At 36.5% G+C, this 13,445-nt stretch overlaps 2 protein-coding genes across 3 annotated transcripts; both read left to right on the forward strand.

The window, feature by feature from the left end:
- The first annotated feature begins 1,618 nt into the window (after nt 1-1,618).
- On the forward strand, nt 1,619-11,060 carry slc37a4b (solute carrier family 37 member 4b). 2 transcript variants are annotated; one of them, XM_079598872.1, is made up of 10 exons: nt 1,619-1,701; nt 2,426-2,875; nt 3,577-3,809; nt 4,880-5,132; nt 5,588-5,743; nt 5,834-5,919; nt 6,736-6,849; nt 7,527-7,592; nt 7,705-7,843; nt 7,934-11,060. In XM_079598872.1, the coding sequence occupies exons 2-10, from the start codon at nt 2,728-2,730 to the stop codon at nt 8,098-8,100; spliced, it is 1,362 nt and encodes a 453-aa protein (XP_079454998.1). In that variant the 5' UTR covers nt 1,619-1,701; nt 2,426-2,727; the 3' UTR covers nt 8,101-11,060. The 2 variants fall into 2 exon arrangements, with proteins under 2 accessions (XP_079454998.1, XP_079454999.1); XM_079598873.1 differs by having other exon boundaries at nt 1,690-2,248; nt 7,934-10,589.
- Nucleotides 11,061-11,115: 55 nt separating this feature from the next.
- rps25 (ribosomal protein S25) lies at nt 11,116-13,037 on the forward strand. The gene is made up of 5 exons (XM_079599971.1): nt 11,116-11,284; nt 11,602-11,694; nt 11,812-11,995; nt 12,780-12,878; nt 12,979-13,037. The coding sequence occupies exons 1-4, from the start codon at nt 11,282-11,284 to the stop codon at nt 12,872-12,874; spliced, it is 375 nt and encodes a 124-aa protein (XP_079456097.1). The 5' UTR covers nt 11,116-11,281; the 3' UTR covers nt 12,875-12,878; nt 12,979-13,037.
- The last annotated feature ends 408 nt before the right edge of the window (nt 13,038-13,445 follow it).

The following is a 13,445-nucleotide window of genomic DNA, read 5'->3' on the forward strand; positions in this document are numbered from 1 at the left end:
GCTGTTTTAATTGATAATTTGAACTGACATATCTTAACATACATCAGTGCCATTGTTTTATCTCAAGATGCACACTAGCAATGTAAAAAAATAATAATAATGCAATAAAAAAAGGCATGTTTATAAAATATATTTAAATGTCCTAATTAAACAAAGGCCTAATCCTGGCTTAATCTAAGCCCTGTCTGTGAAACCAGGCCATAAAGACAAAAAAGGCAAGGGCATACTTTATGCTTTCTATTTCCGCCATCTAGTGGTTGTGCAATGGCTGGCTACATTTTTGCTTCAGCACCATTGGACATGTCATGTTAAAGGGATAGTTCACCCCAAAATAAAAAATCATTCATTGCTCACCCTCATGTCGTTCCAAGACTTTCGTTCATCTTCGGAACACAAATTAAGATGTTTTTAATGAAATCTGAGAGCTTTCTGTCCCTCCATTGACAGCTGCTGTAGCACGTTGACACTTCAAAAAGTGAATAAAGAGATCGTAAAACTAATCCATATGAATTGAATAGTTTAGTCCAAATTTTCTGAAAAGACTCGGTCAATTTATATGATAAACAGATTGAATTTAGGCTTTTATTCACATAAACATTCACCAACTAACACATCAGCCTAATATTAAATCTGTTCATCATCATAGTGATCAAGTCTCTTTAGAAAATTTGGACTAACCCGCTCAATCCATATAGGCCATTGAATAGTTTTTTTACGATCTCTTTATGAACTTTTTGAAGCATCAGTGTCAGATGTATCTGTCAATTGAGTGACAGAAAGTTTTCCGATTCATCAAATATCTTCCGAAGATGAACGAACGTCTTACATATTTGGAACGACATGAGGATGAATTAATTAATGAGTGAATTTTTATTTTGGGGTGAACTAATCCTTTAACTTAGTAAACTTTCGAGACAAATCGGAAATTCATAAGTCATTAAAAATAATTAGGCTACTTACCTGATGCAGTGAGATCCAATCAGAAGAAGAAGAAGTGATAAATACAAATGATTTTATTTATAAATAATAAATAAAAATAATAAAATAATGACTATTTAGATAATTGAATACTTGAAATATACATTATTTTATAATTTGTACTTGCAATCTACATTATTTAAATATTTAATTTAGAATTAAGCGAGGTTGAAGGTACAAAGTCTGGCTTAGGGACAGAGGGAAAACAGTAAAAACCATGTATAAAAGGCCTCATATTATATAATAAAAAGAATGATTGAGCCATGATACATTTTTTATAAGTTCCCCTTTGGGTGAAGTAAGTGTGACAAAAACAAAAAAGAAGAAATGTTTTTTAGATTGAAATATTTCATCCAGGGACAAGAAAAGTACCATAGTTAAAGAATCACCCTTAAACGGATTAATCATAGAAATAACCATAAATAATATCATAATAATCATAAGCAATAATTTTCTTCATCATTACCATAACAAATGCTTTTCAGTTCAATTCAGCAGTTAACAATAATACTGCGGGTATATTGATTTGAAATCTTAGAGGAGATTTAAAACTACTCCACAAATGCAGCAAAACATTACATAAATGTGCCACTAAGGACTGCAAGAAGACTAAAGCCCGCCCACCGCGACATAAATGACAGGTTGACAGCCAATCAGAACAGAGATTAGAGAAGGAGCTCCTGCAACGGCGTGGATTCTGACCGCGAGCTCGGGCTGTCGGAGGTACATTTATTCCTTCTTTCTAATGAAACTGTCAAGCAACATTAACTGTTCAAACAAGATATAAGTCGAGAAATATTTATATGTAGCCTATCTTAGCATTACATAACAAATATGTTTAGTCTGCTGCACTCTGCACAGTGGTAGTAAGGACGCTTGTTGTTGAGGTCAGAATCAGTGTTGTTACTGCATTTGCCGTTTTGATGCACTGACGTCACCTCGCGGTTTTGCGGTGCGCGTGCTGATACCAAAGCGCGCTTGCGCTGTCAAAGGCTTTTTAAATACGGCTTAAAAAGCACATGATGATCAAAAACGCCTTCTTTATTCACACAGCATTTGTTTACTCAACAGTCATCGTTTTAGTGAATTCTTACTTCATTTGAGAGGGTACGTGTCCCCATGCAATGTGCAGAAAGCACTTATCATGTTATTTTTATCCGGAGTTTGGCATTCTTGCAAGAGATGGTCCCTTGACCCCTGCATCATGTTTCAAATTACTGTTCAAGTCTATGGCCACTCAAGAAACCCTTTGGCATTTAGACTGCATGAGGTCAGTAGAAAGTGTGGAATTTTTATGAAAGCGTCCTCTTCCCTCTGATTTGTCTGATTGTAAAAGTCTAACGTGCTGAGTCTTTGTTTTTGCTCAGATGTATTTGGTTGCTGGTCCACTTCACAGCACGCTTATTGCATAGAGACTAAAGTAAACTGACTCTGAGATGTTTTCCAGGCACAGCAGTGAATGCCGGCTGAAGAGAGGCCGCCGGTCGCCCATGCAACTTTAAGGAACCCGGACAGGAGCTGAAAATCTTCATCACCCCTTAGAAGTCAGATTAAATTATTTATACCTTTGGATCAGTTTTAGAGAGTTCGTGAAGTTTCATCAGGAGAAAACTGGTTAACAGAACTGAAGGCTTTTGTCTAGCGCTATAAGAACTTTTTTTTGGCTGTAATCTTGCAGCTTTGTTTCTGAGTTTTCTTTAATCTTACCTTTTTTTGCTTGTATTAATTCACAATCTCACAACCGCAATCATGGGAGCAGCAGATTATGGATATTACCGCACTGTTATATTTATCTCAATGTTTGTGGGCTACATGCTATATTACTTCAACCGAAAGACTTTCTCCTTTCTAATGCCATCAGTGATGGAGGAGATTGATCTGGATAAAGAAGATCTTGGTAAGTGTGTGTGTTGTGTGTAACCGTTCTAAAGTTTGGGATCAGTAAGTTGTTTATTTGTTTTATATATAAAGAAATTCATGCGTTCTCTGCAAGGTTGGGTTTAAACTGACAGTAAAGACATTTATTATACAAAATATTACAGTTTTTAATAAATGCTTTTCTTTTGAACTTTATATTTATCAAAGAATCCTGCACAAAATGCATCACAGTTTCCATAAAAATATTAAGCATTAACTGTTTTCAACATTGATAATGGTAATGTTTCAGCAAATCAGAATATTAGAATGATTTCTGAAGGATCATGTGACACTGAAGACTGGAGTAATGATGCTGAAAATTCAGTTTTGCCATCACAGGAATAAATTACATTTTTAAATAATATAAAATAGAAATATGTAATTATATTAACAGTATTACTTTATTTTTTTACTGTATTTTTGAATACAGTAAAAAAAATCACATTAAGAAATCTTACAGACCGCAAACTGTGTGTGTGTGTGTGTGTGTGTGTGTGTGTGTGTATCACAGAGGGTCCCTGCCCTGTCTTTCTATTCACTCCTTGCCTTGAAAAAAAATTGAAGACCCCTGTTATATAGCAATGCAGTATTGCATGGCTTACTAAGAAATCCATGCCAAAGCCACAAAACACCCAGAGTGTGTTCCTTCACTTGTGTGTTTTCCTGTTCCCTGTGATGCAGGGCTGATCACCAGCAGTCAGACTCTGGCCTACGCCATCAGTAAGTTTATCAGCGGAGTGCTTTCTGACCGGATCAGCGCTCGCTGGCTCTTCGCCATCGGGCTCTTCATTGTAGGCACCATAAACATCGCCTTTTCCTGGTCATCCACCGTCATGATGTTTACCGTGCTTTGGTTCGTGAACGGGTTCGGTCAGGGTTTCGGCTGGCCACCATGTGGAAAGGTGCTTCGGAAGGTAAGACTGACACTTTGCCTTTAAAATCTGTCAGTATGCACCTGTCTTCCAGTGTTGGCAGTGTGACGGGAATAGACCTCACTGATAAATGCCACTAGATATAGATATATTCTAGATGCAACAGCTGATCCTTGTGGAGTCATGCTGCGAGAGTTACGATACACTTAAATCTAATTAAAGCAACCAACAGCAGTTAACTTTGCCAAACCAACCTGGAAGCACTTGTTGGCCTGCGGTAAAATAAATAACATTGAATATGACATACATTTCAGTGGGTGTTCAAATGCATTATAGTCATTAACTGGCATTGCTTTGGATTTAGGTTTATTTTAAAGAACTTAATCTTATTTAATTGCTATTCAGATTCTAAATATTGTTTACCTAGATATGCTAATGATGATATTATAGCGTAGTACGATATCATCATTAGCATATCTAGGTAGTCTTTTTAGATAAAAGAAACCTAATTATCTTATTGGACTCAACTGTTTTTAATGTACTTTCATTCGGATAAATTATCAACTGGTGTATTTAAAAATGTACCACGTGAATTTATCTTTGAATTTTTATCTTGTATTAATCAAAAATGTCTTTAGCTAGTTGTTAATTTTATGGTTTTTATTATTCACTTGCCATGGTCCTGCCATGAAGATAGCATTGTTGCTGACATGGCAATAAAAAATAATAAATAGATACATTATCCAACATTGCTTGGCAATTTTAACCTCAACATGTAGCTAAGTTGACCATACTATGGAGCCCCTAAAGGGACATGGTGGTAATGAAAAAAAAAAAGAGATTTGGAAAAAAATTATGAACACAATGTTTCTCATGGAATGCTACATTTTTGCGAGTGGACGCAAAAGTTTTGAAATATATCTTTCCTTCCCACATCTTATATTTTTTTCCACCACCATGTCTCTTTATGGGCTGTGTACTACTTAGATGTTAAATAAACTAGAAGCCTTTTCTAGAAAATAGCTTAACCTGTATTGACATTGTGTTAATTGTTTTCCATTAGTAAAATAAATAAATAAATAATGTAATGGCCTTGTTCTGGCTTTTTTCAGTGGTTTGAACCGTCTCAGTTTGGCACATGGTGGGCCATCCTGTGCTGCAGTATGAACCTGGCAGGTAGTCTGGGACCCATCATCACTACAGTGCTGGTTCAGTACTATAACTGGAGAATCATCATGTCCGTGTCTGGTGTGATTTGCATGGCCGTCGCTGTCGTTTGCCTTCTGACGGTGAAGAATGAACCCAGTGATGTGGGGCTGCCCAACATTGAGCCTGGAGCTAAAAAGGGCAAAGGGAAGAAGGGAGGTAAGAAACTGGTGTTTATAAGTCTATGGCCGGAGAGGAACAAATAGTAATACTTTTGAATACTTATATTTATCAAGGACGCATTCAATTTATCAAAAGGGACAGTAAAGACATTTGTAATGTTACAAAAGTAATGTCTTTCTATTCATCATTCTATTTACAACATTGATAATAATAAGAAATGTTTTTTTGAGCGCTGCAGTGCATTAGCATATTAGAATGATTTCTGAAGGATCATGTATCACTCAAGACTGGATTAATTCAGCTTTGCAGGAATAAATTTTGTTTTGGGCAATATTAAAATATTAAAACTATTTTAAATGAAAATAATATTTCACCATATTACTGTTTTTACTGTGTTTTTTATGGAACAGTAGTATGCTTAATTGTTTTTATGTTTATGCTGTTTACAATATGTTTGTTTGTTATTGGCTACTGCTCCTGTCAATCTCCAGGCCCTAGTGAGGAAAGCAGTCTAAAAGAGTTCCTGTTGTCTCCGTACCTTTGGGTGCTGTCTGCGGGATACCTGGTCGTGTTTGGGGTAAAGATCGCCTGTACTGACTGGGGTCAGCTCTTCCTCATGCAGGAAAAAGGCCAGTCTGCCATGATGGGTGAGTGTGGTACTTTATAGCATTTTATCCTAAAGCTTTCTGTGTTGTTTATGGTCTGTGTGAGGATACTAAAGTGTTTGTTTTCTTCAGGCAGCTCATACATGAGCGCGCTGGAAGTCGGTGGGTTTTTTGGCAGCATTGGAGCTGGTTATCTGTCAGACAGGGCTGTTGCTCGGGTGGGTTCTGTTTAAAGTATAATCCATTCTTTTGGGATGCACAATATATCAGATTATATTAGCGTTTCTTTATTCGGCCAGTATTTGAAGTAGGTTATTTTAGGGCTTATTTTTTTCAGTTCAGACAGTGTTTTCCATGGCATGTTTGTAAGGCCGCATTTACACTGCAGGTCTTGATGCCCAATTATTGATGCCAAGTATCTGATTCATATCAGATTTATTTTCACAATGAATGAGGCCTGAGAATATTGGAATATTGGAATCCATGTGTTTTTTTCCTGTTTACATGTTCGTGGTCGTGGATCATATCCAATCTGTGCCACATTGGAAGAAAAAGTCGGAATTGGGTCACTTGAATCATATAATGTAAATGTGGCCTAATGTTATCAAAAGCATTATTCATTTGTGTACATTATAATGCTTTAAAGCAGTCAACATCTCAATTATTACTATTTGCAATAAATCTCTTACTTCAAGAAAAAACATAATAATGATCATATTTGTTGTAATGGATTGATAATATTGGCCGTTATATTAATATTTAGAAATAAAATGATACAATAATAATAATAATTTAAAAAATAATAATACGTTTAAAGTGAATTAAAATAATGGCCTTAATAATAATAATATTTGTTGCAATAGATTGATTTTTTTTTATATATATATTAATAATTAAAGTAATAATAATAGATTTAAAATAATGGCCTATCGCCCTTTTTTGCTATATTGTTGCATTCCTATTTTTTTTTATTAATTTGTAAGTTATGAATGGAGATAATTTCATCTGTTAAACTGTGACTTCCTATTTTACAGCAAGGGTTGGGTATCTATGGTAATCCTCGCCATGGGCTACTCCTGATGATGATGGCTGGCATGGCTGTGTCCATGTACCTTTTCCGGGTTACCATCACAGCAGAGACCCCAGAGGTGATTTATTTTTTTTTTTTTTTTTAATCTAAAAATTATTCAGTTATTGAAAAATCTATGTGATTCAGTAGCTGTTTCCATCCACCTATTTTTATACAAATTTTGCAATATCTCAGAAAAAAAGCTGGATGAAAATGGCAAGATGTGCGTAAAATGTGCATAAAAAAACTTGCATCCGATTAGAAGACATGCGCATAACACTATAGAAACACGTTTGCCAAATAAATCCATTGAGGCTCAAACTGGCTTTGTCTCATCAGTGGATGTAATTGGATAACTGGACTAACCAGCTGACCAGTTTCATTGCGCTGCTTCTCAATTGGTGGTTTGATCATTCTGAAATGCCTGAGCCAAAGTCGTCATCAAAATGATTTGGTGTAATTCCCTTCCAGAGCTGTCTCACATGATTGCAATCTCACACACCAGGCATCCGCCTCCACAGGCAAGATCACATGACATGTTTATTGCGTTTCGTCTGCGCATTCTGTGGCGCAAGTAATTTACTATGATGGAAAAAAGAGCTAAAGTGGCTTCCCCGATTTTATGACAGATATTTTGAGAAAAGAGAGATTTCAATTTTCCCCACAAATTAAATGTGGAACTTTTGGATGTAAACAGCTAATTTGTGCTTTCTTGTGTTATTTAAATGGTTATTTAAAATGATTAAAATTTCTCAGGAAGCACCGCTATGGGTTTTGGCACTCCATCCAGTCTCAGTCCTCACTGGTGTCTCAGAGAAAGAGGTATAGAGCTCCAATAATTCACTAGAATGGGATAATTAGCCATCTTTATTGTCTTAGTTTTCACTTTAATGTTGTCTAATGCAATTTTTTTTTATCTCTTTCTATTCTCTAGCTTTGGATTTTGATTCTTGGTGCTGCATTTGGATTTTCCTCATACGGTCCAATTGCCTTGTTTGGGGTGATTGCGAGTGAGAGCGCCCCCTCCAATTTCTGTGGGACATCGCATGCCATTGTAGCTCTGATGGCAAATGGTAAATCTGCGCAAATTGTTTCATGACAAAATGCATGAAGATAAAATGCTCTATATAACCATATATTTCCTTATTTTCTTCTTCTTTCAGTTGGTGCATTCATTGCTGGCCTGCCATTCAGCACCATTGCTAAACGCTACAGCTGGGACACAGCATTTTGGGTAGCAGAAGTCTCCTGTGCTGTAACAACAGTTTGTTTCTTCTTTGTGCGTAACATGCGCACAAAAATGGGCCACGTGCCTAAAAAGATGGACTAATCCTCTTATTAAAATGATCCAATCAGAGAGCCCTGCAAATGTGACAGCACTCGATTGGGACATCTGGGCCTGGTTTCACAGACAGGGCTTAGATTATGCCAGGGTTAGGCTTTAGTTCAATTAGGGCATTTAAAGGTGCAGTATGTGAGATTGACAGATATCGGTTGAAATGGTTACTGCAGTCCAAATTCAAAATATTGGAGAGAGTTGCTTCCCCCGTCCCCTCCTACTCAGCCTTGACGCTCACGCGGGTTGCCAGATTGAGGACACACAACAGGAACGAGCGCAATTGACAATGGAATGCGAGGAGACTTTTTTGTGACTTGATTTATGATGAGTTTATATCACGTTTTAAAATGCTCCCATTCATAGATATTTATAGATGGGTGCGGAGACTTTTTAGGGCGATCTCTGACCCAGTTTGTGCGTTGGCTTCCATGGCTGCAATATGCTGTGTTTTCTGCCATCTGGCAACCTGTGGTGGTGAATAATATTGGGTAAACTGGCAACATGCGGTATCACACAGACCAAAACAAAAACAGAAATACTGACACGGAACACACATTTCAAAGTAAAATAACTGGCTGTAGAAGTGTTTTTCAGAGAAACGAGTATGTGAACTCAGCATCTCAACATATTATAATATTTTTATGCTTTAGTACTGTCAAAAACTTACATACAGCACCTTTAAGTATATTTTATAAATGTGCCTTAGAAAAAAAATTACTGGTGTGCATCTTGAGACAAAACAATGGCACTGACATATTTTTAAGATACGTCAGTGCAAGTTGCAACTGCTTAAACATGCATTTTAGTCTGGGACTAGACTTAAGGGTTGTCTGTGAAACCGGGGGCTGGTCTTAAAGTTCACACTTAAAGTTAGTTCACACAAAAATGAAAATTCTGTCATCATTTACTCACCCTCATGTCATTATAAATGAAACACAAATGAAGAGATTGTAAAATAAATCTATATGATTCGAGAGGGTTTATCCATGTCTTCTGAAGAGACACAATATCTTTATATGTTTTTTTCACATGTAAACATTCATCAGCGAACATACACACATAGCATAACCTTTTGATGGTGGGACAGAAAATCTATTCGATTTTATTAAAAATATATTTTTCCGAAGATGAAATAAAGTCTCATAGGTTTGAAATGACATAAGGGTGAGTAATTGATGACACAATTTTAATTTGTGGGTGAAGTAACCCTTTAAGGAACTGTTTTTAGGGTTTTAATGCCAGTGTTACTGTTGCACTTTTAAAAATGTATATTTTTAAATTGCATTTAGATAACCTTCAGTATCACATTGTTGTTGTTTTTTCGTGAGCTTATTCGGCAGCAATATCACAACATTCACACACTTTAGAGATGAAGTGGCTCTACTGTACATCTTTCAGAAGAACAGAACTTGTATTACTGTAAGAATAGAAATGTTTACAGATTGAAGTATAAAAAGTTTACTTTCTTAGTATGTATCAACATGAATTGTTTCACATGAATGTTGTTTGACTTGTTACTTTCTATGTATGGTTGTTCAATTGTTGAGTAACAGCTTTAGGTGTGGAGAATTGAGGATCATCTCTCTCCAGTGTACACACATTTTAAATAGACACACATTGTTCTTTTGCACTTTAACATTTGTACTTCGTACATAACCTCCAGTATTAAAGCAAGAATTTTATTTTTGAAATGCAGGGGTTGGACAAAGAAACTGAAACACTGGTCAATATAGTGTTGGAGGTTTCAAGCCTATATATGCGCACATTGCGCAGCCTGATGGCCAATCTTCACTGATTTTACTTGCAGAATGTAATGGTTGAATTAGTAGAGAAATAGCAGAGCTGTAGATAAAATATTGCAATCCACACAACATAATGGAAGATATATCAGAGTTCAAAAGAGGATACATTGTTGATGTGCGTCTCACTGGCTCATCTGTGACCAGGACAGCAAGTCTATGTGGTGTATCGAGAGCTATGGTGTAATATTGGCATACCACCATGTAGGACGAACCACATCAGGAGTCACAGGAGTAACTGTCGACACAAAAGGAAGCTGTCTGGAAGGGATGTCCAGGTACTAACCCGGATTGTATCCAAAAAACATAAAACAGCTGCGCAACTCACTGCAGAATTAAATGCACTTCTGTTTCCACCACAACTGTTCGCCTGGAGTCAATATCCACAGTCGGGCTGCTATGGACTCAGAGAACAATATATTCAACCATTTGGTCACTCGTGCCAATGCCAAATGTTGGTTTCATTGATGCCAACAGTGCAAATCTTGGGCGGTGGACAATGTAAAACATGTATTGTTCTCTGAAGAGTCCACCTTCACTGTCTTTCCCAGATCCGTGGGAGTTACAGTGTGGAGAAGCTCCAAAGAGTCTTAACACTCGGACTGTTGCTGCCAAGACAAATTGATGCTGTGTTGGTTGCAAAAGGAGGCCCTACACCATACTAATAAATTATTTTGGTCTAAAACCAGGTTTCAGTGTCTTTGTTCAACCCCTAATTTCATGCAACCACCAGGATCCTTTATGATGGATAAAGATGTAAAATTGTAGGATGTTTATTGTACAATTTTTGCTTACGTCAACATGATCATTTTAAACACTGGACTTGATAACTTTTTTCATTTCGTATTTTTATTGTGAGCATTTTTAAGTGACTATGGTGTTAAAACAATGCATTCTAGCAGCACTTCTTTGCAATTTTCAGTCATTGCATCCTACAACAAAAAGTATGTGCTTAAAAGGATATACATATTTATTTATCTGAAACTTTCTAGTGATACTGCTGTGGGGCGTAGAATGTAAAATAAATGGACTGAAATAGGTTTGATGTTGTCAGATTTTGCAACATAGTTTTTTTTTTTACAAAAATGTATACATATATTTAAGGTTTATGTAAATGAAAATAGCATATAATAAATATATATAACAGCTGAGTAAATAATGATTGTTTTGTTTTGCCGAGCGAACAAGTCCTCTAAAATTATGCTTCACGTCACGTCTCTAGTGGTGCCCCACTCGCTCCAGTCCAGCAGGTGACGAGCGCGAGCCACTGAGCGCAGAGAAAGCACGCACTGCACCAGTCGAAGTGCACGCGGACAAAGCGGACGTGCGCGTGCGCTACTTCCTTTCTCTTCCGCAGCTCGCAACGCCTCAGCATGGTGAGTGCTCGAGCGACTCCATAATGTTAGAATATATCACTTTTTACCCACTTCTCACGTGAAATAGCCGCAATATAACCACCGTGTCGTATTTTTTAAAGCATGATGTATACTATAATGCAGAATAAGCGGGCAATTTAAGCGTTTGTCTGTGGTTATTTTGTATGAAATGTTGCCGCATCGTGCGCGAGGCCCGAGCACACGCGCATAGCATTAACGTTACCACATTGGTTTATTAAAACTCTATGTAATTGATATACCGGTAATACGTATTTATTTATGCATGTATTTTCAATTAATTTTCTGTAACTGTCTAGCCGCCCAAGGATAGCAAGCAGAAGAAGGATGCGGGCAAGTCCAAAAAGGACAAGGATCCCGTCAACAAATCCGGAGGCAAAGCGAAGAAGAAGGTAAAAATACTTAAACACTATTCACCCCCACTTAAAATACCTGTCAGTCAAGAGTAATTAACTGTGATTTTGCGTGCATGGATTTTAAATTTTTTCCTTATATTTGGTCTTGAGTAGAAGTGGTCCAAAGGAAAGGTGAGGGACAAGCTTAACAACCTGGTCCTCTTCGACAAGGCCACTTATGACAAACTGTACAAAGAAGTTCCCAACTACAAACTGATCACCCCCGCTGTGGTTTCTGAGAGACTGAAGATCAGGGGCTCGCTGGCCAGGGCTGCCCTTCAGGAGCTGCTCGGCAAAGGTGAAGATCTGACGCTCGCACGATTAATATGATTGATTCATGTGGTTAATGTACATCACACACCTATGGAATCCCATTTCCACAGCATAAGAAAAAAATACTTTAGTAAATCTTAATTATGACACTCTGAAATTGATATACTAAGTTATAGTTATGAGAATAAATGTTGATAAAGAACGGGTCATAATTTTAATTAATGTCAAGTCAAAAGTGACAAACTAAGCCGCAATTATATTAAAAAGTCAAAATTGTGACTGTTATTATTAAAGTCAGAATTTTGACTTTTTAATGTCATATCTATGACTGTCCATAACATCTTTTCATTTCATAAATATGACTTGTCAGTTCTTGTATTTTTTTATAGTGTGGCGGAAATGATCGGTTTTGTCAGTCGAATCCCTTGTAGGTTAATATTTCAGTAATTTAATGACGCATTAATTACTAGTATTTGTAAATATAATTGTAAAAATTAACTAGATGTAAAAGACTACAATATATTGATGTTACAATTGTACTGTGAAATAAAAAATATATTTCTTTACTATAGTTTTGTCACACAAGTTACAATATTAATGTATATCTTAAATTCTAACTGGTTCAAAACCTCAACCTTTTGATTTTTAGTGAATTGTTGTAAATTTGCAGCAATGTTGGAAATTATGCGAATGTGTAAATAAAGCGAACAGTGCACATTGCGTTCGTAATTGCACATTTAACTTGGCACAAAAAGAGATGATGTGTGTTATGAATTCATAGAGTGACTTTTGGTGTTTGTTTTTGTCAGGTCTTATCAAGCTGGTGTCCAAGCACAGGGCTCAGGTGATCTACACCAGAAACACCAAGGGCACAGATGAGGTAGTTCCGGAGAAGGAGGCATAACATGGTGATTATTTAACTAAATTGTTGTTTTTTCATATTAAATCTCTTTCAATGTTTTTACCTACCGGATTCCTTCATTAAATGTTTATTCAATTCTTTTTCAGATTCCACCTTGGCTTGAGTTTATGGTCTTTTGTATAGGTAAATAAACCACAAAATGGAACTTGTGTTTGTGCTTTTCTTCTTTACGGTCCCTGGTCTGAGTAAAATTGTAATCTCAAGTGTGTCAAAATTCTAAGAATGACATTTTTACTCTTATTCCTAGATTTAAGAATGTGTGATTATAAAGGTTCCTAAGAGTAGACACACTTTCCAACGAAAATGTAATGTATTGGGGTTATATGATGATATGGAGTTGATAAAACCATACAATCTTGATCAAACCATACGCTCATGTTTCCAAACCCGCAAGACTTTCGTTCATCTTCGGAACACAAATGAAATCTGGAAGCTTTCTATTCTAAAGCCTTAATTAAATCTGTTCATATAAAGCGATCGAGTCTCTTCAGAAAATTTGGATTAAACCACTATTCATATGAATTAGTTTTATGTAAAGATGCACCGATGACAA

Source organism: Phoxinus phoxinus (genome assembly GCF_949152265.1).
Source record: "Phoxinus phoxinus genome assembly, chromosome: 23".
Classification (NCBI taxonomy): Eukaryota; Metazoa; Chordata; class Actinopteri; order Cypriniformes; family Leuciscidae; genus Phoxinus; species Phoxinus phoxinus.